The sequence below is a fragment of the Pinus tabuliformis genome, chromosome 8 (genome assembly GCF_031772625.1).
Source record: "Pinus tabuliformis cultivar Carrire ecotype Pingquan chromosome 8, CPIR1, whole genome shotgun sequence".
NCBI lineage: Eukaryota > Viridiplantae > Streptophyta > Pinopsida > Pinales > Pinaceae > Pinus > Pinus tabuliformis.
In genome coordinates this window covers 1,541,482,848-1,541,508,900 of record NC_142294.1, presented here as the reverse complement: position 1 = coordinate 1,541,508,900, position 26,053 = coordinate 1,541,482,848, and the positions used below count along the sequence as shown (strand labels likewise).

General features: G+C 35.5%; 1 protein-coding gene across 1 annotated transcript; it reads right to left on the bottom strand.

The window, feature by feature from the left end:
- Nucleotides 1-17,968: 17,968 nt before the first annotated feature.
- On the bottom strand, nt 17,969-20,316 carry LOC149241813 (uncharacterized). The gene is made up of 2 exons (XM_089370662.1): nt 18,705-20,316; nt 17,969-18,583 (listed from the first exon to the last, which is right to left on the bottom strand). The coding sequence occupies exons 1-2, from the start codon at nt 19,182-19,184 to the stop codon at nt 17,969-17,971; spliced, it is 1,095 nt and encodes a 364-aa protein (XP_089226788.1). The 5' UTR covers nt 19,185-20,316.
- Nucleotides 20,317-26,053: the final 5,737 nt, after the last annotated feature.

Genomic DNA, 26,053 nt, shown 5'->3' with positions numbered 1-26,053 from the left:
TCAGAATTCTATTTACACAACTTGGCCCTTCCAAACATGAATCTGTGGGACCCCAATGTTGCATTGGGATATGTGCAACTCATCACCATGGCCTCTTGATTAAACGACGAGGAAAAGAGGGCAGCAGAGATTCGAAATGTTATGAACAGAGAGCTAAGTGAGCCACTCATGATCAGAGCAGAACTAGAATATCCCTCATCTTTATTGTATGCCCATCAGCACCTTGCCAACAACCCACAAGTTCTCCCAAACTACATTGAAAAGCAAGCTCAAGCCATTGCTCACTTTGAGGACATGGAGAGACTGTTGGGTGATAACTGCATTCATGCTTGCACAAGGAGATGGAACACATTGTCCCACAGTCTAAAAATCAGAGAGTACCACTTCCCAAAAAGGATGAGGGAGGCCTTGGCAAAAGTACCACTTTATAAATAGTCAATGCAAAATCTACAGGCCAACTAGATCGGCCTAAATTTCAGTCCTCCATTGCTTTTCAGACTGTTGGAAGGGTCAAAGAAGAAGAAGAACACAAGCAATGGGAGGAAGTAAAGAGAAAAGTAGGGTTCCATGACCAAGAAGAGGCCATCACCTCGAAAGCCTGGGCTGTCAAAGAGGCAGTCAAAGCAATCAAAGATGATGAGCTGGATTAGTTGCTCAGAGGATGAGATGGATTAGTTGCTCAGAGGATGAGCTAGATTAGTTACTCAGAGGATGAGCAACACATTCAACAAGGGGTGATGATGAGCCCAAAAAATGGATAACTTATTGGGCTCATTTTGCCTATTATTCTCGATTAATCCACCATTCTTCATAGTTTTATGCACGCTTTTGAATATATTTATGTTAATTGAATGAATGAGAATAGTCACTTGACCACAAAGTCTAATACGTGCTTATTGCAGATTTTTGGACATCTTTTGAACGAAGGTCAAGCATTTATGAGCTAGTTGACAGCCAAATACGAGGGAACAAGGCTGAGGATTTGTAGGAAGGGTGTCTCCTGCACTAAAGGACCCCTTCCTCGAGTTCTCCACCATCAGCTCGAAGTTCAAAAACCCACCAAAGATGATTTCAAGGGGCAGCTAAGCAGATTTTGTGAAGTGGCTGATTAACTGCAGTTTGAGCAGCCAAGCCCCTAAAGTTAAGGAGGGCTATTTGGAGTCCTCGTGGTGCATAAGTAGGAAGGCTTCAAGCCTTGGTAGTTTAGTTCTTGAATAGTTGTTTTTCGCACTTTGGTGTTGCTCTGCCTTTCAGCTCATTTTCGAGCTTTTGCTGTAAACATTGTTGTGACATGATTATTTTTTGAGTAATGGAGATAAATTTCACTTTGCACCAACTCTGAGTTTTCTCAGGAGGTTGTAGCTCTTGGGGTTGGGCCCAACCCAAGTTCTAGTACCTCCTTTGTGTACTTTTATGTGTCTTTGCTGCATTCATAGAATAATTTTTGTTATTTAGGTTAAGATCTTGCTTTATTACTTAGGTTGTTTTTGATGATTAAAATAGCTTTTCATGCTTCACATTGATTTAAAAATTTGGTAACAGAAAAGATCTGCAAAAAGGCCATCAAGCAATCTTTGATCTCACCTCTCCCTCCTTGGGACCATGAGCTGAGACCAAGGCATACTCGCTGCCACAAAAACATTGTTTTTCTCTTTCTATGAAATTGCTAGTGTTAGATTTTAAGTTGGAAAAGTTGATACTAGTTGTACTTGCATGTTTAAATCTGTTCTTGCTTATTTTCCATAGTTACTTTGCATGATTTCCTGTCTATAACCTTCTGTTCATTATGTTTCTAGTTTTTAGGTCAGATTAGGTCAAAATAGACAGATCTCTAGTCTTTCTCGTCTTTATTCGATCAGTTTCAGAAAATAGTGTGCAAAACACCTGTAATACATCCCTTCCTATCCTTCCTTCATCATACAACCTACTCCAACCCCTAATTCCAGATTCCTTCCCTTCATTCACCACACTTTTCCAATTTGACTTAATTTCTACATTTTTGTGCAACATTGCTCCCTCCATCCTTGAACAAATCCAACCACCTTCATCACTCCTTAGCTTCATTTACCAGATCCTAGACCCCTTCACATGCTCATCCATCCTCCATTTCCACTTTCCTATCGTTTTTCCACCATCAACCCTCTAGAATCCTCTTTCGGCTCTTCCTGTAGAAGTTCACGTGAGCAGTTTTTCCAGATCTGATCATTGTGAAACTCTCTGGAAGGGTTCTAGGGACCCTTTATGCCCTCTTCTCACCTTCCCAACCTCCTGCAAGTGCCCATTCCATTTCCTTTCGCCAGTCAACCTCTGCACAGTAAAAAAACAGTGAAAGCACATGCATAATAATTCCGCAAGATTACTCAAAAATACAAAAAGATGTTTTTTTTTCAGATTTTACTTCAGAAATAGCTTAGTCACATGCATTTTACCTTTCAAAGAATCAATGGCATCCATTTCAGAAACTTTCATCTCTTTTCTTGCACCAGTAGGGTTAGTTGGTAAAACTAGGGTTTACATCTCCTTTCAGCTTTCATCTCCTTTCTGCAAGTAGACTAGCCTCTTTTGAGTTAACTTTTTTCCATCACAGTTAAAAGCTTCTTCTAAGAGCTCATAAAAGTTGGCTTAAGCTCCTAGTGGACTTGTGCCAGCTAATCAAGTGACAGCCTGCGGCAAGAGCTAGTACTTGTGCATATAGCACCATCGCTTCCAAGTTTGTTACTAACTACTGGGTTGATAAAAGTAAAGAAGGGGGTTCCAGGAGTTGCAGCATCATTGCTGCAATACTGGAGCCCAACATCAGCATCAGGGATCAGTGCCTCAGTGGCCGATACCTCACAAAAGATTTCAACGAAGACCAGTACACCACAGCAGAAAAATCACAGGGAAGGGAACAAGAGACTAGCAATCAGGCAACAGAACAATCTATCATGTCTAAACAGCCTGAAACTTCTCAGGGGCAGACTCAAAAACAAGCACATCCATCTCAAGTCAACATAGGAGAGCCCCCAATTTTTCAGACCCCTCTAAATGAGGAGAAGAACAAAAAGAGAGACAGGGAAGTAGCTACCCCTGCCAGTGGACCATCAGAACAGCCTGGTGCTAAGAGGCATAGGCTAAATCCTCATTCAGAAGAGGAATTTTTTGAAGAAACTACAGATAGTCAAATAAAAGGTGTAGACAGTCATCAAACTTTCCTAGTAAGTGGGACACCTTCTAGCTCATAGAGACAGAAGCTGGAGAGACAACAAAGTGCTGAAGTGTCATCCTTCAGGCCCCCAAGAAATGACAACCTGGATATTAAAAAGAAATTCAAGGAAATAAAGGCTAGGAATGAGCCATTGAGGATCCAGGTCTACAACCAGTATTTAAAAATGGCACCCACCAATCAGAATAGGTTGATGTCAGCTTATGACATCAAGGAGGGAAAAATGCAAATGAGCTTCTTCAAGCCCAAAGTGCAGCAGCCTCAAACAAGGGCAGATTATCTTCAAATAGATTTTGAGGTTATGGCAAAAGACATTCATCCCCTGGACCAGATTGAGTTACACAAACAAACAGGGGAAATGGTGTATTCAACGTTGACTAGCAAAGCCATGATGGCCCAAAGATTGGAAAATTCTTTAAATAATACAACTGCCCAACTACAGCTAGAAAAAGCCTCCTCACAGGCCAAAGATAATAGAATTAAATCTTTGGAGGAGTTGGTGATTGGCTTGGGTCATAACCCAAAGGATGTAAAGGCAGCAGAGGCCTTAATTAAGAAGAAAGATGAAGACATAGCTGCCTTGAGAAAGCAGCTAAAGTTGCCACCATCAAGACATCCACAAATTGCAGAAGTTGTCCAAAAGAAATCTGAAGAAGAGCTTATGGACTTAGTCCTAAAGCTTAATGAGCAGTTGAAGGAAACTGAGCAAGAGTTAGAAAAATCACTGAAGAGCAAGTAGGGAGAGTCGACCTCTCAACCTCCAAATGTGATTCCAATGGTTTCCACTGCAGTCCCCTCAACACTTGGAACAACTTTGGCACCAAATGTCCCCGTGGTCATAGCAGAAGTAATTACAGGAACAGCACAAGCAGGTACTTCAGGTTTAAGCACAAAATAATTGATAAAGTCAATGGAGGAGATGAATCTCCAAGTCCCAGAATTGCAAAAGGTAAAAGAACAATTTATTACCTTAGAACAGAAATATGATCTTTCCAAGATTAATTTTGTTGAAAAAGTGAGGGAAAATAAAGGATTAGGTCAGCAGGTGAAATTAGAGAAAGACCTCACTTTTGACAAGCCCTTAGCAAACATTAGGAAAATTCTTTGGACCAACATCACTCAGTCAATAAATGATGCTTGACCATCAATACAAATAATTTTTGAGCAAATTGACTTGGTAAAGTTAGCTCTCGAAGAAATCCAGAGGACCAAGGAAGAATTAGGAAGAAATCCAGAGGAAGCAACCATGCTAATAAATTTTTTAAATAGCAAAAATAAGTACCAACTGGAAGAGTTGGGCGTTGCAGACAGAACAGGGACTATTCTAGAAATCAAGTATTGACCAAAAGGTCTCTCATGTAGAATTTGGGGAGGAGATGCTAGAATATACAAGAAGAAATCAATGATTTTATGGAGAAATTTGGTATATTGCAGAGGAAAGGACTTCCCAGTCCTTTAGTTATTAATGACAAATTGATGAGATAGATAGACTATGTCGACAAGTTGGCTCAATATGCAGACAACCAGGCCAGCTCATCAGCGAATGCATCTGCACCAAAGGCACTACCTACAGGCAAAGTTCTCTATGACAGTCTAGCGAACCTTTTCTATGTGGAACATAAAATAAAACATCTATTCCCAGTTCAACCTAATTTTTTCAAATACACCGACGCTGATGAGATTTTAAGAAAACTTCAAAGGACCAAAATACCACAGGAAAAATGGTGGACAGACATGACAGAAATTTTGTGATTTGTCCTTGGTAAAAAAGTAAATTTTCATTTTTACCATGATCAATGGTGGTAATAAAAGGTAAAGAAGTATTAAATAGGTAAAGAGTATCATAACAAGTCAAAGAGTATTAGTAAGAAGATCAAAAGTAGAACAGCCAACACAGAATTACAAAGAAGACAGCAAGATTCCCAATCATAGGGCCTGCCTCCAGCTCATTAACAAGAATAGGGACAACAAACCATCATCTTACTTTTATCTTCTATATTCGAGACCATCTGTCTCTACTTTCATGTAACATATAGTTAGTCATCCTAAAATATATCTCACTTTGTTATGAGATATTTTATTGTAAATTTTCGTATAAATACTCCCTCACTCGGAGTATTGGTGGTGTATTCTTAGACATCTCTGTAATGCTGATTATTTTGGAAAAAAAATACTATTGGACAATTTTTGTATGGCTAGCTAGATGAAGAAATAATACAAAGGACTTTTCACAGGATTCATGTGTCAAACACCGGACAAATAAGTATCTATATCTCATGTGTTATTGTTTTCTAGTTTGAATATTTCAATTATGTTCCATAACTGAATATTAAAACGAAAATGTGTAATTCAGAAAGTGCTTAAGTGCAATTTGTCTTTAAAATCGTTTTTATTCTAAATGTTTTCTTCTAAACTATCATAGGCAGTGAATTCTTAATTGCTCCTGCTTTTTAGTTTATCATTTGGGTCATTTAATAAAAAATCCTTAATTGCTTTTTATTGGTGATTAGTCATTTTCCCTCTCTTAAAACATGTTGAAAGATTCTTAATTACCCTTCTTCCCTTTTAAGTCCATCCCATCCTTTCAAGTTACCATTTGTTCTATGTTTAGCTATCTTGCCCTATGAAGCCATCATTTTGTTGAAAAGCTAAGTCTAGTTAAGCCATATTTAGATTGACTCCATAGCCCAATGGCCTGAAATACTCAGTTCTATCCATCTACTCCTGAATTCCACCACCAAACACAATCAAAACCCCCAAGCTTTCATAACTAGCCTAATATTTAATAAAATAAAGCTAAATCTTAAAGAGAGAGCCCTCTCTGGGTATAGATTGGCTAGATTTTGTACCTAAAAGTTGGTTTGTGGTTACCTCAGACCCCTTTCCCTCTTCTTACAACTTTAGGGAAAATCTGAGTGATAACATATGGTTTAAAGAAAGGCGTAGAAGCTAAGATGGATGGCGTGGAAGCTAAGATGGAAGATTTGAAGATAAATTTAACTAAGTTTCTACAATAAATGCTTACTAATGACAAAAGGGTAGTAAATGAAACTCATGATGAGAACAAAATAAATATTAATCATGACGTTACAGAATTTAACATTGGATTGAAGAACCACTATGTTTCAAATATCGATATGAGGAATTTTGATGGCAAGGATCCTGTAACGTGGATACTATAAATGGAGCAATTTTTCGATCTCCATAATGTCCAAAACACACAAAAGGTACGCATTGCAACTTTATATTTGAAACCAAATCAATTTGTATGGCATCGATAGCTTTGCTCTCGTAAACAAATTATTACTTGGGCTATTTTTACAGATGAAATGATAGCACATTCTGAGGATACAAAAATAACACTTTTTTATCCAATTGATAAAACTCAAACAAAAGATTCGCAGGGAATTGCACACCTCTCCCTTAGGAGGGCACTCAAGATTTCTAAAAACTTACCACAGAGTTAAGAAGGATTTTTTTAGGATGGCCTTAAATCGGATATTCAAAAATTTGTGGCAGAATGTTTGGTTTAACAACAAAATAAAGTTGAAACAATTAAGACCCCAGGTCTATTATAACCTTTACCCATTCCAAGCCAACTTTGGGAGAAGGTTTCAATGGATGTTATCACAGATTTACCCAAGTCCGAAGGAAAGAGTGTTATCATGGTGGTAGTTGACAGACTTACCAAGTATGCACACTTTTGTGCATTATCTCATCTATTTAAAGCGAGTACAGTTTCTACTGCATTTATGGAAACAATTCAGAAGCTACATGGAAACCCAAAGATTATTGTAAGTGACAGGGATCCCATTTTCACTGGAAATTTTTGGACATAATTATTTTCTTGTCTTGGTACTCAGTTAGCTCATAGCTCATTTTATCATTCTCAATCTAATGGGCAAACTAAGATAGTAAACAAATTTTTGGAAGGATATCTTCGTTGCTTTGTACATAATAAACAAACACAATGGGTCAAATGGTTGCCTCTGGCTCAATGGTGGTATAACACTTCCTTCCATACTGCAACAAAAATGACCCCATTTATGGCACTTTATGGATATCATCCACCATCCATCACATCATATTTAAGAGAAAATTCTATGGTTCAAGCAGTGGAAGATCACATCGAGCATCAACAAAAAGTTCTCCAACTCTTAAAGGATAACCTCACCTTGGCATAGAATAGAATGAAATAACAGGGAGATCAACATCGCAGCGAAAAAAGTTTTGATGTAGGTGATTGGGTATCCCTATGGCTACAACCATATAAGCAAATGTCCCTCAAGCAAGCTAAGAAGGATAATAAATTATCACCAAAGTATTATGGTCCGTACAAGGTGTTGCAAAAGATAGGTACTATGGCATACAAATTGGAGCTTCCTGCAGCTTCCCGAGTGCACCCAGTTTTCCATGTGTCATGCTTAAATAAGGTTATAGGTGACAAGCTCCCAGTTCAAACAGTATTTCCGGAACTTGATGAGGAAGGAAAAATCATATTGGAACTTGAAGCAATCAAAGAAACAAGAACTCAACAGCTACGAAATCGATCAATTTCAGAGTATCTCATCAAGTCAAAGAACTTACGCGTTGAAGATACCACATGGGAGGATGAGAATTTTATATAGAAGCATCCAAAACTACTCAAACGTTGAGGACAACACTTTTTTGAAGGAGAGGGGAATTTTAGGTCACTACAATACTAGTGATTCCCTCATTACTATTGTCATTGTATCCCTTATTGTTATTGTTGTGCCCCTATTGTTCTCATATTGTTATTATTATGCCCCATAGAAGCCCACTATTATTATTTTTGTGCCCTTATATTATTATTGTTAAGTCAGTTTTGGTTGTATTGTGACCCCTTAGACTCCTATATATAGAAAAGAGGTTTTGTCATTTGTATCATCCAAGAATTGTTCATTTGTGTAATGTAAAGGAGGTTGCCCCCTCAAAGAGGCTTATTTCTAAGTCGTTGATCTATCTTTTCTATCTTTTTATGCGCTGGTTTCATAACAAAAGGTTTTTTATATTGGCAGGTATAAAAAATAGAGCTCAAAGTTAATGAAAAAATATAAAAGGGTATAAGAAATGTTAATGAAAAAATAGATACCTACAATATCTAGTGAAAGTAGGAGATTTTTAAATTAAGAAAGTATATTAGGTTCGTATTGGTAGGGGGTTAAATAATGTGATTTTTAGAGGTATTTTCCAATATGTAGTCGAATTAGTGGTATTGTTTAGTATGCCACGAATGTACGTGATATGTCATAGGTTTTAAGTGAAGCCCCCGTGTCAATCCCTTAGCTTAGTGTGCATTTTTCAAGGAGATATTAGACTTCCCTTTGTGTGTATTGATGATAAATGATTTTCTATCCTTCATTAGTGTATATTGATTAGTCATTCTAATGAATATATGGGTTACCAAACACTACACCATATAGATTAAGAGGTAGTACATTAAATTATTTTCCATCAATGAAATTTGCATTGATAGAAATTCTAAGCATACATTACTTAGTGATGTTTAATTCTACACCATTATTCACACAACTTAATGGCCATGGATGAGGGTGACCGGGCATTTTCAAACCAAGCTAATTGACCAAGCCCTATGAAATGAGGTTCTCCCTTGAACTAGAGTCGAATAAAGCATCTACCTAGTTCTTCTTGATTTGATTCTTGATATAGAATAACTTCACCATATATTTCTCTTCTTTGTAATGGAAGCTACTTAGGTTCACCTCTTTTTCATTTTTGTACATACAATATTTTTCTGCACATTTGCATACAATGCTTTAGTCCACATCCACACTACTTCATATCTGCGTGCCCAAATTATAGTATTGTTATTCTTAACTTAGTATTTCTTGTATTTCTTAAGATCCATCACTAGGTGTAGTGTCCAACATATTTTTTTACATGGCCTCCAATGTTGAAATTGTCATAATGTCTATTAATTCGTAGCACACATATTGTGGTTATAGTGTCATGATATTTCCTTTTCCCACCTTTCTTCTCACCCTTACTAGAAACTCTACATTGGACACTAAAATGAACCATTCCAATCCCCTTTTCTTGTCAAATTCACTGAACCAGGTCTATACATAAGGCTTATTAATACTCTTGAAGGTTCTAATAGCATAGCCTGCCTCCTTATGTTAGTATGAAGGCCACCTAGGAACTTGACCACTGCATATAGGTTCCAAGGATTTATTCCCCATTGAATAGTTTTATTTTAAAACTCTATAAAATACTCTTCTATACTATGTGTTTGCTATTTTTGTTGATAATAATGCCACAAAATCCTTTAGTGCTCTTCAAATTTGATAGGGTAAAACTAGGACTTGAGAAGGTATTTGAATATCTCCCACTTAGGTGTTGGTGGCTTTTCCCCCAACATAATGACCTCAATATGGTTGTTGCAATGGTCTTTTTGGAAAATGCTAGTCTTTGACCCTCTCATATATTATGCACACAATATAGGCATCCAATTTTGACAACCGTTGATTTAAAAATGTGTCAACCTCACCTTTATAGGGCTTGATCTCAAATATTAAGGGAATTAAGAGGTCTAAAATGGGTCTCCTAAGGAAATTATAAAATAATAGTGGAAATAATAAAATAAGATTAGATTACATCATCAAATTTTAGAGGAAAATAAATAAATAAATAATAAAATAAAAAATTCAATTTATCTCCATATGAGTTTACTCAAATTTTGAGCGGAAAAACTCATTGGATGCAAAATTTGATCCCCCATCTAAGGAGTACCCATGTTACATACTTTCAATGGATTCTTCTACATGAAAAATGAGAAATACATTAAAAATGTGATTGCAATCACGTTGTTTTTAATGTATTTCTCATTTTTTGTGTAGTAGAGTCCATCAAAAGTATGCAACATGGGTACTCTTTAGATGAGGAATTAATTTTTACAACTAACGAGTACTTCCGCTCGAAATTTCAGTAAAGTCTTAGGAATATAAGTAAAAAATACGAGTTGAAAAAATAGTTTTATTATTTTATTATTTTTTAATATTTTAGTTTTTTACTCCAAAAATGGTGAATCGTCCCCCATGGTTGACATCATCATCTTCAATCCTATTGGTTCTTATAAATTTTATTTTAGTTGTACATTTTTCTTAGAATGCCCATTTTAGACATCAAAATTCCCCTAATGCCTTCACTTCCATTTAAGTGACATCTAAGAAAATGGAGCTTTGGTTCTTCCTTCTCTTTCCTTTGCTCCAAACTTTCTTCTCAATAGTGTGCATAAGAATGAGCATGATCAACCTATCAATATCATATACTTAAGTTCCCAACTTTACAATCAAATTCTCGCTTCTCTGTCTAAGAATTGTTATTACTTCTACACCCTTCTTATGTCAATCTCAAAATCCACATGACACGACTCTCCCACATATTTGGCTTCCCCATGTCAGGTTAGCATATACCACTCACAAACCATAAATACTCAAGTATCATTATGATTGATAAACCACTGTCACTATTCCAATGGTTCATTTTCCAAAATAGTATTAACCTCAAAAATACCTTAAAAGTCTAAGTTTGACCATGTGAAAATTCGAGAAGCCCTGAATCACTACTGCGACAATTGGTTATATTTCTCATACTAAATCAAGTTATTTACATTGTTATTGATTCGAGCTTAAACATGAAGGCAACAACTTACAAATATACTCATAAACACAGAGATGCATCAGAAAAACATTTCATTTCATTAATAGAAAAATATTGAACTATGCTTACAAACAGAATAGAAATAAGATAGCTCGAGCGATGGTAGCTTACTTCTAAGAAGAAATGTGGCAGCGACATGCCTCTGAACTGAATTACAATTAGGTTCAAGGGCTTTTTTATTATTGAACAATAAGATAAAACCTTAAACTACCAAAACCCTAACCCGAGGAGTTGTAACACCAAGAGTTTATGGGCCCCGTTGGGCTTAGTTGGGCAGCGAACTTCTCAGGGTTGTAATTTGGTCATATTATCTTCGTTTGATGTATATGATACCTCATTGGAAAAATCCCTCCAAGGACTACAATTAGTAGTGCAATTACCTACGTAATTACCAATTCTTGTTTTGCCCAAAAAACGTCGTTTAGGGCCTCAAAACGGTTCCAGAAGTTTAAAACCCAAAAAACTGCCAAAAATAGTAAACTGTGCTAAAATCAAGAAAACTAAAAAACTGAAAGAAACAATGGTGAGGGTCCAAGTGGAATAAGTGGGTGGCCACCAATATCTGTCTAAATCAGTTATACGGTAAACATCGAAATAAATACCACTGCAGCGTTCACAACTTAAATAATATGCGGAAACAAAAATCTGAGCAAAAAAGAAATAACACACACAAGTGACACCGTTGTTTTTGGACCAATGTCCCTAGAAAAACTCAATGCGGGAAAACCAGTGCGATAGCTCGGGGTTTGTATTATTAAGAAGTAATTTTTTTGTACAATTCTTCGGATGCCCAAACTGGCAATGCTATATAGAGATTTAACTAGACAAAAAGATAGTGAGATCATCTCATCGTGTCACTGGAAAACACTGACCTGCGCTGGAGGTGGGCCTTTGCACTACCTCTATGCAGTGCTGCGTCACACCCACGTAGTCACTGCGTCACCGCTGCTAGGACTATGTTGCACCTCCTCTGATCCTCTGCTCGCTGGAAACTTCGGCTCTCTGTCCTCCTGGTCTCACACCCCACCTCCAACACTTGATCTTGACTATTCCTCAACAGAGTTTTGGACTCCATTTGAAGCTCTACGCTACCAGAGTGTAGCACTGCGTGGCCCTGCATCAGCCTCTCTAGACGTCTTTCTGCCCTCTCTGCCTTGTACTCTCATGATCAGGAAAACTTCCTTAGGAAACTATCCCTGCCCCTCACTTCAAGAAATCACCTTTATCAGTGCTTCGACAACTACTGTGCTACTCTCTTCAGAAATCGATCTTTTGATCTCTCACTCGATGTGTCTTCCAAATGCCCATTAAGCCTCTTCTTATAATCTTCTTGTTGAGTAACCAACGGCCCAGATTAGATTCTAATCAATGGCTCAGATCGTTTTGGCTTGATCCTCGTCATCTTCTAGAAGCTTCACCCCCAGTGTAATTAATACCGTTTCATTATTTTAATTTCTTAAGTTTAGACTTAGGCACCCATTAAAAATAATTAATTATATTAATAAAACATTCTCCGGGTGGAATTTTCCAAAACGATTTATGGGTATTCTGGAATACACGTGTTCTAGCATCCCTGCAAATTTTGAGGCTTAAAGCACATCCGATGCTACCAAAAATAAACACTCCCTCTTAGCAAGGAATGTGCTCTAGTAATGCAACCTGATAAAGCAACACCCTTCTCTGTAACATCTCTCTCTGCGCCGCTGATGTCTGATATCACTGCCCACCAACCACTGCGCAAATGTTGCATTCGTGTTGATGTTGGCCCTGCCACTGCGAACATTGAAACTCTCTCCTATTGTTGTTGCTGCTACAACAACAATGGAAAAGCATCCAAAACATTGAACCAAAGATGTTCAGCGTGATGCATCTGTGGTTGGAGTTCTGAGCACTGCTAGTCTCTACGTTGTTACTGAAGCCACTATGTTGCTACTGACTCTTCTCTGTGCCCACTGCACTGCTACCAACATTGGATCTACGCTAATTAGATTATGGTGCTCCTAGCTATTGCAACTGTCACTCCGACACTCCTCTGCCCCCACTAACCTTAGTCCATCCGGCGACTTCTAATATGGGTTGTCGTAGCAAGGATATTGATCCAAAAGGTGGAATCCTCAAAGATCATGCCCATCTTGTAGTTCTTTCGAACTACAGTACTAGATCACCCCCCTCTCCCCCGGAGGTATCTCGGCAATCATGACGAACTCCTCTTCCTCTTATCTTTAAGGTTGCAGCTTGCAAATCATGTCTCTCGTCCTTGTCCTTCTTCTTGAGAGAACACTATGTAGCGTAGTGACCAAATTCACCACACTAGAAACATTTGATCTTTGAGACATCTTTTTTATTCTTCTGTTGCTCCTGCTGCCCCTTTCATGCAAGCGCTGCATTCTCTTCCTCCTCCTTGGGCTTTGAACCATTGTTGTTTCTCCCATCAAGTTTTCACTTGACTAAGTCTCGCCTCATCTCTTCCCGCTAAAGAACGGCCCACATTCCCTCCCAATCCAACAATCTCTCTCTACCCAGGATACTCTGGAAAAAAATTGTCCATTCTTTTGAAACTGAATTCAAGGCCAACCTCACCATCTTTGTAGGTTGAGATGTTGATCCTACCACTGTTAACTGATCTCGGACTCCTTGAAGCTTTGATAAACACAGATCAATGCGTTCCGCTTTCTCCATCCTTGCTAATCTCAACTTCTCCTCCAATTACATCTCTCGTCGCTTTAAAGATCCATGATACAATGTAGCCAAGGCATCTCACATCCCCTTAGCAATCCCTTTGATAGCAATGTAACATATAATGTGATCCCTCACTCCGTCGAGAAACAATCCCTTGGCCTTCGCCATCTCAGCGTTGTACTTCTTTAGTGGATTTTCATCACTGGTTCCAACGACCACACTATCACCATACATCTTGAGATCATGCTCATATAGAAAGCATGAGATCCTAGCCTTCCAAATCACATAGTTGGATGCTACATCCAACCGATCTTGATCTCGCAGCTCGTTAGCAGTGATATCTGCCAACAAAATGTCGAACTGCGTCCTCTCTCCTATGCAACGTTGTTGGCCTGACCTACGCAGTCCCTGTTGGAGTTAGTAGATCTGCTCCTCTCCACTGTTGCTCAGCAAATGAAAAATCGAATTCCTTGACTATGAATTCTCTGAAGAAGAAATTCTATCAAATAGTGTTTCTTTCCCTCTTCTGACGTTTTTCTGCGCCAACAACTGCTGCAAAACACTGTATATCACCTAAACACTGCTCTGCGCTGAAGCTTTTTTTGCATTGCTCCTTCTACCACTAACAAATCTCATTCTAAAAATCTGACCTCTCTGTCAACTCACTCAGACAGAGATCTTCCTTGAGAATCTTGCTCCCCTGCCCTGGATCTACTGCGTATGCACCATTTCGATCTCCTTCCTCCTCTTCAATGTTGGGCTCTTCTCGTCTTCTCTCTTGATTCCCATGCACTCTGATTCCATGTGAAAATTCGAAAAGCCCCAAATCACTACGACAACCACTGATTATATTTCTCCTACTAAATCAAAGTTATTTACAATATTATACAGTAAACATCGAAATAAATACCACTACAACCTTCACAACTTAAATAATATGCGGAAAAAGGAATCTGAGCAAGAAACAAATAACATACAAGTGACACTATTGTTTTTGGACCAATGTCCCCAGAAAATCCCAATGCGGTAAAATCGATGCAGCAACTGAAGGTTTGTATTATCAAGCAGTGATTTATGAGTACAATTCTTTGGTTGCCCAAACTGGCAATGTTATATATAGAGATCTAACTAGACAAAAAAATAGTGAGATGATCTCACCCTGTCACTGGAAAACATGGCACTGCTCTGTGCTGGAGGTGAGCCTTTGTGCTACCTCTGGGCAGTACTGTGTCACACCCATGCAGTCACTGCGTTACTTCTATTAGCACTGCGTTGCATCCCCTCTGATCCTTTGTTGGCTGGAAACTTCGGCCCTCTGTCCTCCAGGTCTCACACCCAGACTCCGGCACTTGATCCTAACTATTCCTCAACGGAATTTTGAACTCCCTCTGAATCTCTGCACTACCACGACATAGCTCTACGTGGCCCTGCGTCAACCTCTCTAGACGTATTTCTGCCATCCTTTCCTTGTACTCTCTAAATCAAGAAAACTTCCTCCATAAACTATACCCTCCCCTCATTGCAAGAAATCGCCTCAATCACTTCTCCGACCACTATTGTGCTGCTCTCTTCAGAAATCTATCTCTTGATCTCTCACTCTATATGTCTTCCAAATGTCCATCAAGCCTCTTCCTATAATATTTTCGTTGAGTAACCAACTCATTGCAAGAAATCACCTCAATCACTTCTCCGGCGATTGCTGCACTGCTTCCTTCAGAAATCAATCTCTTGATCTCACTCGATATCTTCCAAATGTCCATCAAGCCTCTTCATATAATATTTTCGTTAAGTAACCAACGACCCATATTAGATTCTAATTAATGGCTCGGATCATTTTGGCTTGATCCTCATCTTCTTCTAGAAGTTTCACCCCAATTTAATTAGTACCCTTTAATTATTTTAATTTCTTAAGTTTAAACATAAACATCGATTAAAAATAATCAAATATTTTAATAAAACATTTCCCTGGTGGAATTTCCCAAAACAATTTATAGGTATTATGGAATACACGTGTCCTAGCCTCCCTGCAAATTTTGACACTTAAAGCGCATCCGATGCTACCAGAAATCAAAAAAGCGTACCACTATATTTTTGTATTTTTAATACTTCAAACATAGATAAAAACACGTGCTTTAACCACTTTTGCATAGAAAATAGACTATAATAAAAATTGACATAATGAAACACAAATAATTATCTTAGAAACCCATTATGGGAAAACAATCATTAAATGAAACATTATATCATCCACCTTCCACCTTCTTATATTATGTAAAGTACAACACAAAATTACACCATCGTCCAAGATTATTATGAAGCTAAGAGACACTATGCCCTTTCACCTATATTAATGTCTCCATTACACACTTTGTATCATGGAACAACAAAGAACCATTGAAAAACAAATAATTTTGCTAATGTTTTAATACTTAATATTTGGATTAAGTTTAAGTCTCCATTACACTCTTTGTATCATGGAACAACAAAGAACCATTGAAAAACAAAAAAATATGCTAGTTTTTTAATATTTAATATTTGGGTTAGGTTTAGGGTTTCAAAACCCTCTTAGAAATCTTCACGAGGCTTCTAAAAGTCACTAACTTCCCATATATTCTAATGGTAGAGAATTGACCTGACCACTTAACATGTAGAGATTATTTGAACTATTACCTCGTTAATATAAGGGTTTATCCAAAAAAAACTTGTTTTAACTTGCACCATAAGTATTTGGAAGGATTTCATTGAGAAACAATTTCAACCTTAAATGAGGAAACTTTGCAACTACCAAAAGTTGATATATATGGAATTTGATAAAACAATAGCATCTAGTCACAAAATTTGGTCTTTCTCATCTAAAGCATCACATATGAACCCTGAATTTTAAATCTCAACCCAACCATTTTAAAACTTGTTTGCACTATTTCTAATATAGGAAATAATGAGAAAACATTAAAAAAACTGAAATATCATATAATAAAATATTAAAAATAGTAACATATAATATAGAGAAATATTCTACTAGACATTAAAATTTTGAAAATGAGATTTGATTACATGGAAAGATTTTTTTTTTATCTAGATATAAGGATAGGTAATTTTTTGGGCGTATTTTAAATTTTCTATGTTTTGGCTTTTTTTAAGCGTTATTTTGAGTTAATTTTCCCTGAAATATTATAGGGGATTTGTTGCAATCACAAGTTTGACATATGGAATGTACATAATCCAAGTGCTTTAAAGGTTTTTGGCACCACTAAATCCATTTATACATTCAAAAACACATTTTAAACAGAATAAAATCACAATGTTTACCAAAGCTAGTTTTGCCAATCCAACATAAAAGAAATGTATAATACATTTGATAAGATTTGTTGCAATCACAAGTTTTGACATATGGAATGTGTATATAATCAAAGTGCTTTAAAGATTTTTGGCAACACTAAATCCATTCATACATTCAAAAACACATTGTAAAACAAGATAAAACAAATGTCACCAAAAATAATTTTACCAACCCAATATAAAAAAAATATATAATACATTTTATACAACTCACACATCACATTTTAAAAAATATTAATAATAAATAAATATTTATTAAGGCTAGCTTGAATAATACTTAACTTCTTTAAATAAAATATTTTATATAGCTTCATCTAAAAAACCATATATCAATATATTTAACATTAAAATAATAACATTTAATAAAATAAAATAGTCCATAGCAAATAAAATATTTCTATACTTCTTTTCATATTATATATTTTATATATATATAGATATACCCTGCGATTTGAAGTATACTCACCAAACTTTACTTGCCCCAAGACATAGAAGTACAATGCCTTCATTCCTGCAATGGGCTTTCAAAGCTTATCTTTGTAAATGAAGCTTCACACAATTTAGAATAACCTATGTGAATATTATATATTAAAAACTTGTAAAATAGATTGATCATCAATGTGTTTACATTTCAAGAGTCATAACGAAACGAAATTATATATATATTAACATCAACCACAGTCGGAATATAATTCATTATTTTGAGCGTTCATTCTCAGTGCAACTTGTCACAAAAATATAAAAATATAAATTATAGATTTGACACAGGATCGCATCGAAACTGACATCGCAGTTATATTATTTTTCTTTAATTCCGAAGCATTTGGAGATCGGCAATGGCAAAATGGACAAAGCAGTGACGAACCATTCTCAAAATCGGTATCGTCTCTCAACACGCCAACGGCGCCAGAACACCTGGTTTACTACATAAAAGGTCAATTTGTGTATAAAAACAAAAGTTCCTGACTTCGAAACCTGTTCAAAAGTTTGAATGTCTCAAAGAAATATTAAACCTGTTAATGGCCGCTCGCCTGCATGTCTTCACACTGTTAACGATGCCTTGAGATGCTGCAAATGATCTCTGCATTCGTGCGCCACGCTCGTCGTGCAAGATTTCGCATTTGATATCGATAAATCATCGAAACATGTAATTCTTGTAAAAGGAGAGAACCATTTTGCGCGCATGTATTTCAAAGTTCTCCAGGGCGGAACATGATTGAAGCTTTGCTTCAATGAAGATTTGGCAGCCTCTGCCATGAACTTCAATATCTGTTCTAATTTGCCTGTATTTCCAGTAAATATTAGAGGAATTAAAGGCAGAACTTCTTGATACTGAGAAACGGGCCTTGCTATTTTGAACTGCAATCGAAAATCCGTGTCGATTATCAAACGATCTTTAGAATCTGCTTCAGAGAATAAAATGTCAATGTATTCATACTCCCCTCCAGGGATTTTGTCGACTGTAGGCCATTTAACACTGCACAGTGCCGCGTTGTAACCTTTCAGCCTTAAATGCTTCACCAGGAGACGCCTAATACAAGTGCCGTTGCACTTCATACCGCTCCATATATCAATATCGGCTTCATTAAAACTGGAAATTATAGATGCGATTACCACATGGAATTCTCTTTCTTGTGAAGACATTGACACCAAAGCCTGCAGATGTGAAGTCCAAAATGAGAATCGATTCCAAAGAAAAATAAATCTGACCTGAAATAAATCATATATAAATTCAAGAAATTTTTTTGAAAGATCACTAAAAGAAGAATAAATGTACCTGTAAACGATGTTTAACGGTGTTAAAGTCTTCAGAATCACGTTCACGCCGGTGAAACCCATGATCTGAAGTTCCGTTTTCTATGAAGTCCTGCACCATGACCTCTAGATCCTTTTCTGTGTCATCACCGGTATTATCCTTCAAAAGATCAGGGTTCAAATCCTTTGTCCGCATCGGTCGGCCATTTAACATCTGGCTAGCTTCTAAATGTGACAGTTTGCATGTCTTATTATATTTCCTTCCAGAATAAAAAGGCATTCTCTTCTGAGAATCCAGCTGCCGAGCTTTGAATGGAGAAGACGTTAAAATAGATTTGGAATTGGTCGCTTCAAGAAGTTCAGAGAACGTCCACTGTACAAAGGAAAACGCCGGCATCTGGAAGGCACTCTGTCCGATTCGTGTAATAGAAACCTTTTCGCAAATTTTCGCGTCTCCAATCGTTTCTCCTTTCTCATACATTGAACTGATTTTTCCAGACATATAATAAAACCCGAAACAGGACTTGTACTAATGCTTTACTCTTGGTATTCCGGCCTTTAAAGATAACCGACAAGAATCATATTGCTTGTGAAAGCAAGCAAGTTAGTAATAATATCCATCCTTGGCCGGTAGATTTGCTCCAATTCCAGGGATTGCGTCTGTAATGTGCCGTATTTGATCCGACTTCGTCGTTAAATGTGCTCTGCAACACGAAAAGCCAATCCGTGCCGTGAAACTGGTTAATACTTCATTTCGAACTCTGAAATTAACCGTATGTGGATAAAATTAACATCGTACCACGAAACCTCGATGAAATTCACAGGAAAGAGGAATCTGTCTCAAACGTACCGTCCATTTGACAATTAAAGTAAAATTTTATGATCTATAAAACCGAAGGCAATTATTTCGAGGAGACGTGGCCGAATCAAAGAAAAAAGGCACAACATACCTGATTAGCCACAGCATTTTACTGGCTTAGTCTATTATCTTAATTTTAGCATATCTGACAGTTGAAACCCGGACATTAGACCAGGCCTGAGGCGACTCACCTCCCTAGTACTACAAAACCATCATATTTATCCAAAACTTCGATATACTCACCCGTAAGGCTCCTCTGTCAGGCTTGGCGCGGACTAAAACCTGTAAACTTTCAATTATCAAGTCAAATCGTACAGCTTGGGTTGCCGTCTCGCACAAGCTAAACCAAAACTTCGTCCGGAGCCTTCTTTAAACAGAAAATTTAATTACGGATATTTAATTCGAGTAAAGTTCCATCTGTAACCCTGCAAAGATTATAAAAATAGACGAGAGATTCCCTAAAGGTTGTACACAGATTCGTTAAATAGGTGTCCGGAGAATTCAAAATTATACAGGTTCGTTAGATCGAAGGAATTAACTCTAACCTTTACCTCAACCAGGTGGAATCCAGATAATTTTCTTTTTCTTGTTGTCAGCGACTTCTCTCCACCTGTAACTTAACCTGACAGGAAAAACGTTAAATAGGTGTCGGGAGAATTCAAAATTATACAGGTTCGTTAAATCGAAGGGAATAACTCTAACCTTTACCTCAACCAGGTGAAATTCCAGATGATTTTCTTTTTCTTGTTCTGGGTGGCTTCTCTCCACCTGTAACCTTAACCTGACGGGAAAAACGTTTATTTGAATTTTCATTTTGCGAGTCGATAAAAGAATGTTTATGACGCCATGACAGAGAGTGGCGGTGACTTTCGGACGCATATAGTAGTCGCTTGCCGCTTGTTGTTTGGTATCGCCATCGCTCCACTCTGACGGACTGATTTTTTTACTCTCCCAGTAATATAATATATATTTCTGAATATTAGCCTGGGATGATGTGATTACAGTAATCGCATGCTGTAATGAATATTAGAATATTAGAATAATTTATTATTCTAATAATTCTCATTAATTTTTCATGCCACACGCGTTATGTTTTATTATTAGTTTACTTAAGCACCGTGTCCTCAAATAAAGCTGGGGTATTATTATTTTATTTAATCTGGGTTATCTTCAAAGTAGGGATAAGGATGATTTATTATTAGTTTATTAACTTATATTTGTCAAAGTTTTGTGAATAAAATAATATACATTTTTAAATGGATAATTCATTTATTTACTTCAATCAAATAGAATTATATTAATTTAAAACGAGGGACTATTTTGAAGCAATTATCAAAATCGAAGAATAAATGGTCAAATAGAAGTATAATACATTTAATTAGTATATAAAATGTAGTAATGAATCTTTAATATATTTTAAAAATTGATAAATTGATTTATTTATAATAATTTTTTTCAAAATCAATTTATTATTCTATTTAATTCATAAATTTTCAGATATAAACCATTTAATTGATAAAAACTTTAATCTAAATAGTTTTGAGATAATATATTTAATAAATATATTAAATATGGAAATAAATATTTAATATGTTTTATGACTTTAATTAATAAATAGATAAATTTATTTATTTATGATAGAAATTGTTCTTTAAATTTAAATTATTTTATTTTGTTGATGGAAATTTTAAATTATTTCATTTTGTTGACTTTAAATTTAAATTATTTTATTTTGTTGTGGAAATTTTAAATTATTTTATTTTGTTGATGGAAATTTTATTTTATTGATAGAAATTTTGATGGTAATTTTTTTGAATGAGAATAAAATATTATGTTACTTAAAAAATGAAATTACTTACCTATTAACCATATACAATAATGATGGTTAGCTTAATGTCCATTGAGATTAAATTTGGTCCATTAAATTTTAAGAATGAAAAGGATTTACTTGGTTTGCTATAAAATTGTATTTCCATGCTAAAAAAGTTTTATGATAAGTGATTGTAAATCACCATAATTTTGATGAGTTAAAAAGTTAATTGTGATGAGTTAAACATTTAGAAAGGTCACAAATGTTTTGAAATTGAGATCCAACATGGGTGCATGTAGAGTATCTTAGAAGAAAATGAATTTCATCTTCAACCCGTGTCACAAAGATGAAAGATGACAAATTATTTCAGCCCGTGATATTTTAAGATTGTCCAATACCTAATTTTACTATGGAGTTTAGAAGAGTTTTTTTGTTACTTTTGATTTTCTAGATTAGGAGTTGATCACCTCCTTATATTATCTTATTTTCTAATTCATTATCAAACCCAAATTTATCCTTGAATTTATAAGTAATAATATTTTTAATATTATTTTACAGCGTAACCTCTTTTTTTATTCCCTAATGATGTAATCAATACTTACTCTTTATTCCTCCATGTTTATCTGGTTCTTATACATTGAATACATAGTCATACTTATCTTTTCAATAGAGAAAATATTCATTTCTATGACTACGATAGGATAGGGTGTATTACCTTTAATTTAGGGATTATAAATTATAAAATACTTTTTTATTTGCTCTTGATTTTTCCATGATTCTCTATAAATGTTGCAATGATTAAATACTTCGCAGACATATAAGATAACATGAGTGACAAGAGTTCCAAAGAGGAGTTTCTTAGTTTTCCTTCTCCAAATGCGTGATGACTTACCATTGTTTTCAAACCTATTTTCTTAGTATCCATTAGCCAAAAGTGTGATGATTTACCATTATTTTCAAGTCCATTATAAGATTTCTACACCCCGTTTATCATTTTCTCAATGCTATAGTTCTATTTAAGCTTGTGAAAATTGATTCCAAGATATTTGTGTGAAATCACTTCCTCATGTTGTTATTATCATATATGAAATTAGTGTAAGTGATCTTTTCGGATTTAAGTATCATAACCTTTGTTTTGTCGGTGTTAAAAATCCAAACTGTATTAGAGCAAATCCTTGAGGATTTTTGTTGCTTGTTGAGATCATAAAAACTACTCACCATAAGAACAATATTGTCAAAGTAAGGTAGAAGGATGATGATTATACTTGTGAGAGTCATCTCAACACACTTTACCTCTTCCAAACAACCCTCTAACCTATCAATGTATATGTTGTAAGTGTAAGGCACAAGGGACAACCTTTCTTAACCCCTATATTGTGATTGATTTCTTTCAACCAACTCTTAATGTTCATAAACTTCATAGAATCTTATCATGAAAACTCTCACCTAGAAGGTTAACTCTTCTACCTATTCTAAAGGTTAATCATGTGCATTGTATCAAAAGCTTTTCTAATATCAATGAAATAGAAAAAGAGATTGGATGTCATTCCTCAACAATGATCCAAAACCTGACATAGTTAAATGATAACTCTTTTTCCATTTCTTTTTAACCATATATTAATTTTCTTTTTCAAAATAATTTTATATAATCTAATTAGAAAATAACTAATCATAATAAGAAAACAGTTATTTTCATAACTAATTACAAAACAGTTCTTTTCATGCCATCGTGGATTAACTAGCTCAAAGAAGAAAATTAATATAGCAAAGATTAGAACGAATTCTCATGAGCTCCATAGTGAAACAGGTAGTTTGGCAGTTCCTAAAACGCCATGGATGGAAAGGATCTGCCATATATGTGAGAATAGGAACATTGAGGATGAAAACCACTTCCTCTTAGAGTGCCTCGCGTACAACCATATTAGATCTCAGTTTCACAATCTTTGTTACAATATTGACCTTCCTAGCCTTTTACAATGTCAAAATTATAGTGAGCTCGAATGGCTTCTCTCCAAGCTTTTTGAGCATAGGAATAAAATCTTAAATCAAAATAAATAATTTGTTTCTTAAGTCCGATAGACCAATGTTTGGTCTCAGCGGACGTTAACCATTATCATCGTCATTGTCATTATAATTAAAAAAAAAAATTTTTATTTCTATTTTTAAAACTAAATACAATAAAACTTAAATTTAAATTTAATATATATAAAATAACTTTTAACCCATCAAATAACAAAAATTTCTTTAAAATATCCGAGAAATTAAATAAAATACTATTTAGAAAATCTAAGAGATTAAATAAAGAGTGAAGAACTATCATCAAAAGACAATGTGTACACGGCATGCATACCTTCCTAACAAAACAATTATTTTCATACCATCGTGGATTCCGAATTTTAAATCGAATTGTTTTCTCATACTTAATAATAATGGTAGTCACATCACAAAGATTTTTAGATGATGTAGTGTTTATAAGGATTACATCGTAAGATGGGTGTGGGTTCTGAATAATTGAGTCCACGCGTATTTTGTTTTTTTAATTTTTATTTTTATAATCACCTTGTATTTTAATGCGGAGCGCAAAATTGTTATTTTATATTTATTTAAATGGTTTGAAAATTTTGAAAAAATAAAATATTTAGATTATATTTATATTTATAAGTATGGTTTATTTTGGAATAAATTTTTAAATTTTTCATTTAACAAAAATAAAATGTATAAATAGGTTAGATTTAAGAATCTAAAAAAAATTAGTTATATATATTATTTAATGAATGAAATTAAAGATTCCTAAATTAATTTTTCAATAGATGAAATGAAAAGTTTTTAGATAATTTTCAATTTAAAAATTTATGCAATGTGTTTGTGACTTTTATTTTTTAAGCTTTACATAGAATTTCAGCTAAATTTTTTTCGAAGATTTCGTTGTGGGAACACAGGTATTTATCTGTGGGAGGTAGAGTTGTCCTCACCCAGTCCGTCTTAATGCAATTAGCGGTCTACTGGGCTCATCTGTATACTTTACCGGCTAGCATAATTCACTCCATCAACAGAATTTCAGCTAAATTTATTTGGGGTGATAAGGCTGACTGCAGCAAAATGCATCTGTCTAAAATGGAGTGCATTATGATGCCAAAAAAGCTCGGGGGGTGGGGTCTCATGGATCAAAGACTATTCGGTAAGGCTCTCGTCTGCAAAGCTATGTGGAGAGGTATCTTTGGAGATGGGCATTGGAGTACTATTATCCACCAGAAGTATCTTAAAGGAAGAAGTTTGGAACACTGGTTCAGATTTGGCTCACTGGGAGTAAAACAAGGCTCCGCTATTTGGTATAGCTTCAGGAAAAATGGGTCATATTTTTTAAAGAACCTAAAATGGAGGATTTTTTCTGGTGGGAACATCTTTATTGGCATCGATTCTTTTGCAGGCTTAAGGGGGAACATTCCAATCACTCTCAATCTTCTATCCATCCTCCACAGATTGGGGCTTTTCACCTGGGATAAGGTCATTGAGGAATGGCGGGGCTCTCTGCCTATCTTGAAGAATGCGGATGACATCGGCCTTCCTGTAGATCTGTTTTCTTCTTGGGAAAATGTCAAGGATGCTATCAGGAATGGAGGGATCAGTCGAGATGGGAAGGAAGATCATCTCGTTTGGTCTTTATCTTCTTCTCATTCTACAGCAATAGTTAAAGATATCTATGGTGATCTTGTCTCCAAAAAGAATAAGCCTACAGGACAAATTTTTCCAATGGTCTTCTGGAAACAGCGATGTCCCCTCAAAATGATAATCTTCTCATGGTTAGTCTTCTACAATAAAAACTTAACATGGGAAAACCTGAGGAAGAGGTCGTGGCATGGCCCAAGTAGATGCGTGATTTGTGAAGCTGATGAGGAGTCAAATTTTCATATGTTCTTCAAATGCGAGGCATCCCAACAAATGTGGTACGTGCTGGCCTCTTCATTTCTTCTCCCTCATCTTGGTTTTATTTCAACTCATGCAGCGTTTGCGTGGTGGGGAAGGCAGGATGAATCTAAGCGTATCATTCTTCCCATTGCTTTATGGAGTATTTGGCACTGGAGGAATCAGAAAATTTTTGATGACTCATTTCTTCCTTTCGAGTCTGTTGTGATGAACATCTATGCTCTTTATGAGTCGTTCCCAAGGGGGATGCAGTGTTCTTGAGTTCATGCAGGTTCCGATCTCATCCATGCAGTTTTGGTTCTTTGCCTTCTTTGTTGTCTGGATATCAGCCTTCTTATTTGCATGGATCTGTGTATTTCATTATGTGTAATGTGTCAATTTGGTTGTCTATATGGCATTGTGGTGTAGGCTCATTTTTTGGCCTTCTTCAGTCTGGTTTCCGATTCTTGGAACCAAATTACTATTGTACCTCATCTAAGTTTTTGCTTATATTGCCTCAATATAAATATCATGCTTTTTCTTCTGAAAAATAAAAAATTAAAAAATTAAAAAATTAAAAATTAAAAATTAAAAATTAAAAATTAAAAAATAAAAATAATAAATAAAAAATAAAAAAAAATAATAATAAAAAGATAAAAGAAATAAAAATTTAAAAAAAAAAATAAAAAATTTAAGCATCATATAAATTAAATGATTGATAAATCAAATAATGTGTAAGAATTTTGATAACTATCCATATTTATTGTCATTTAATTAATTTATATAACTATATTCTTTT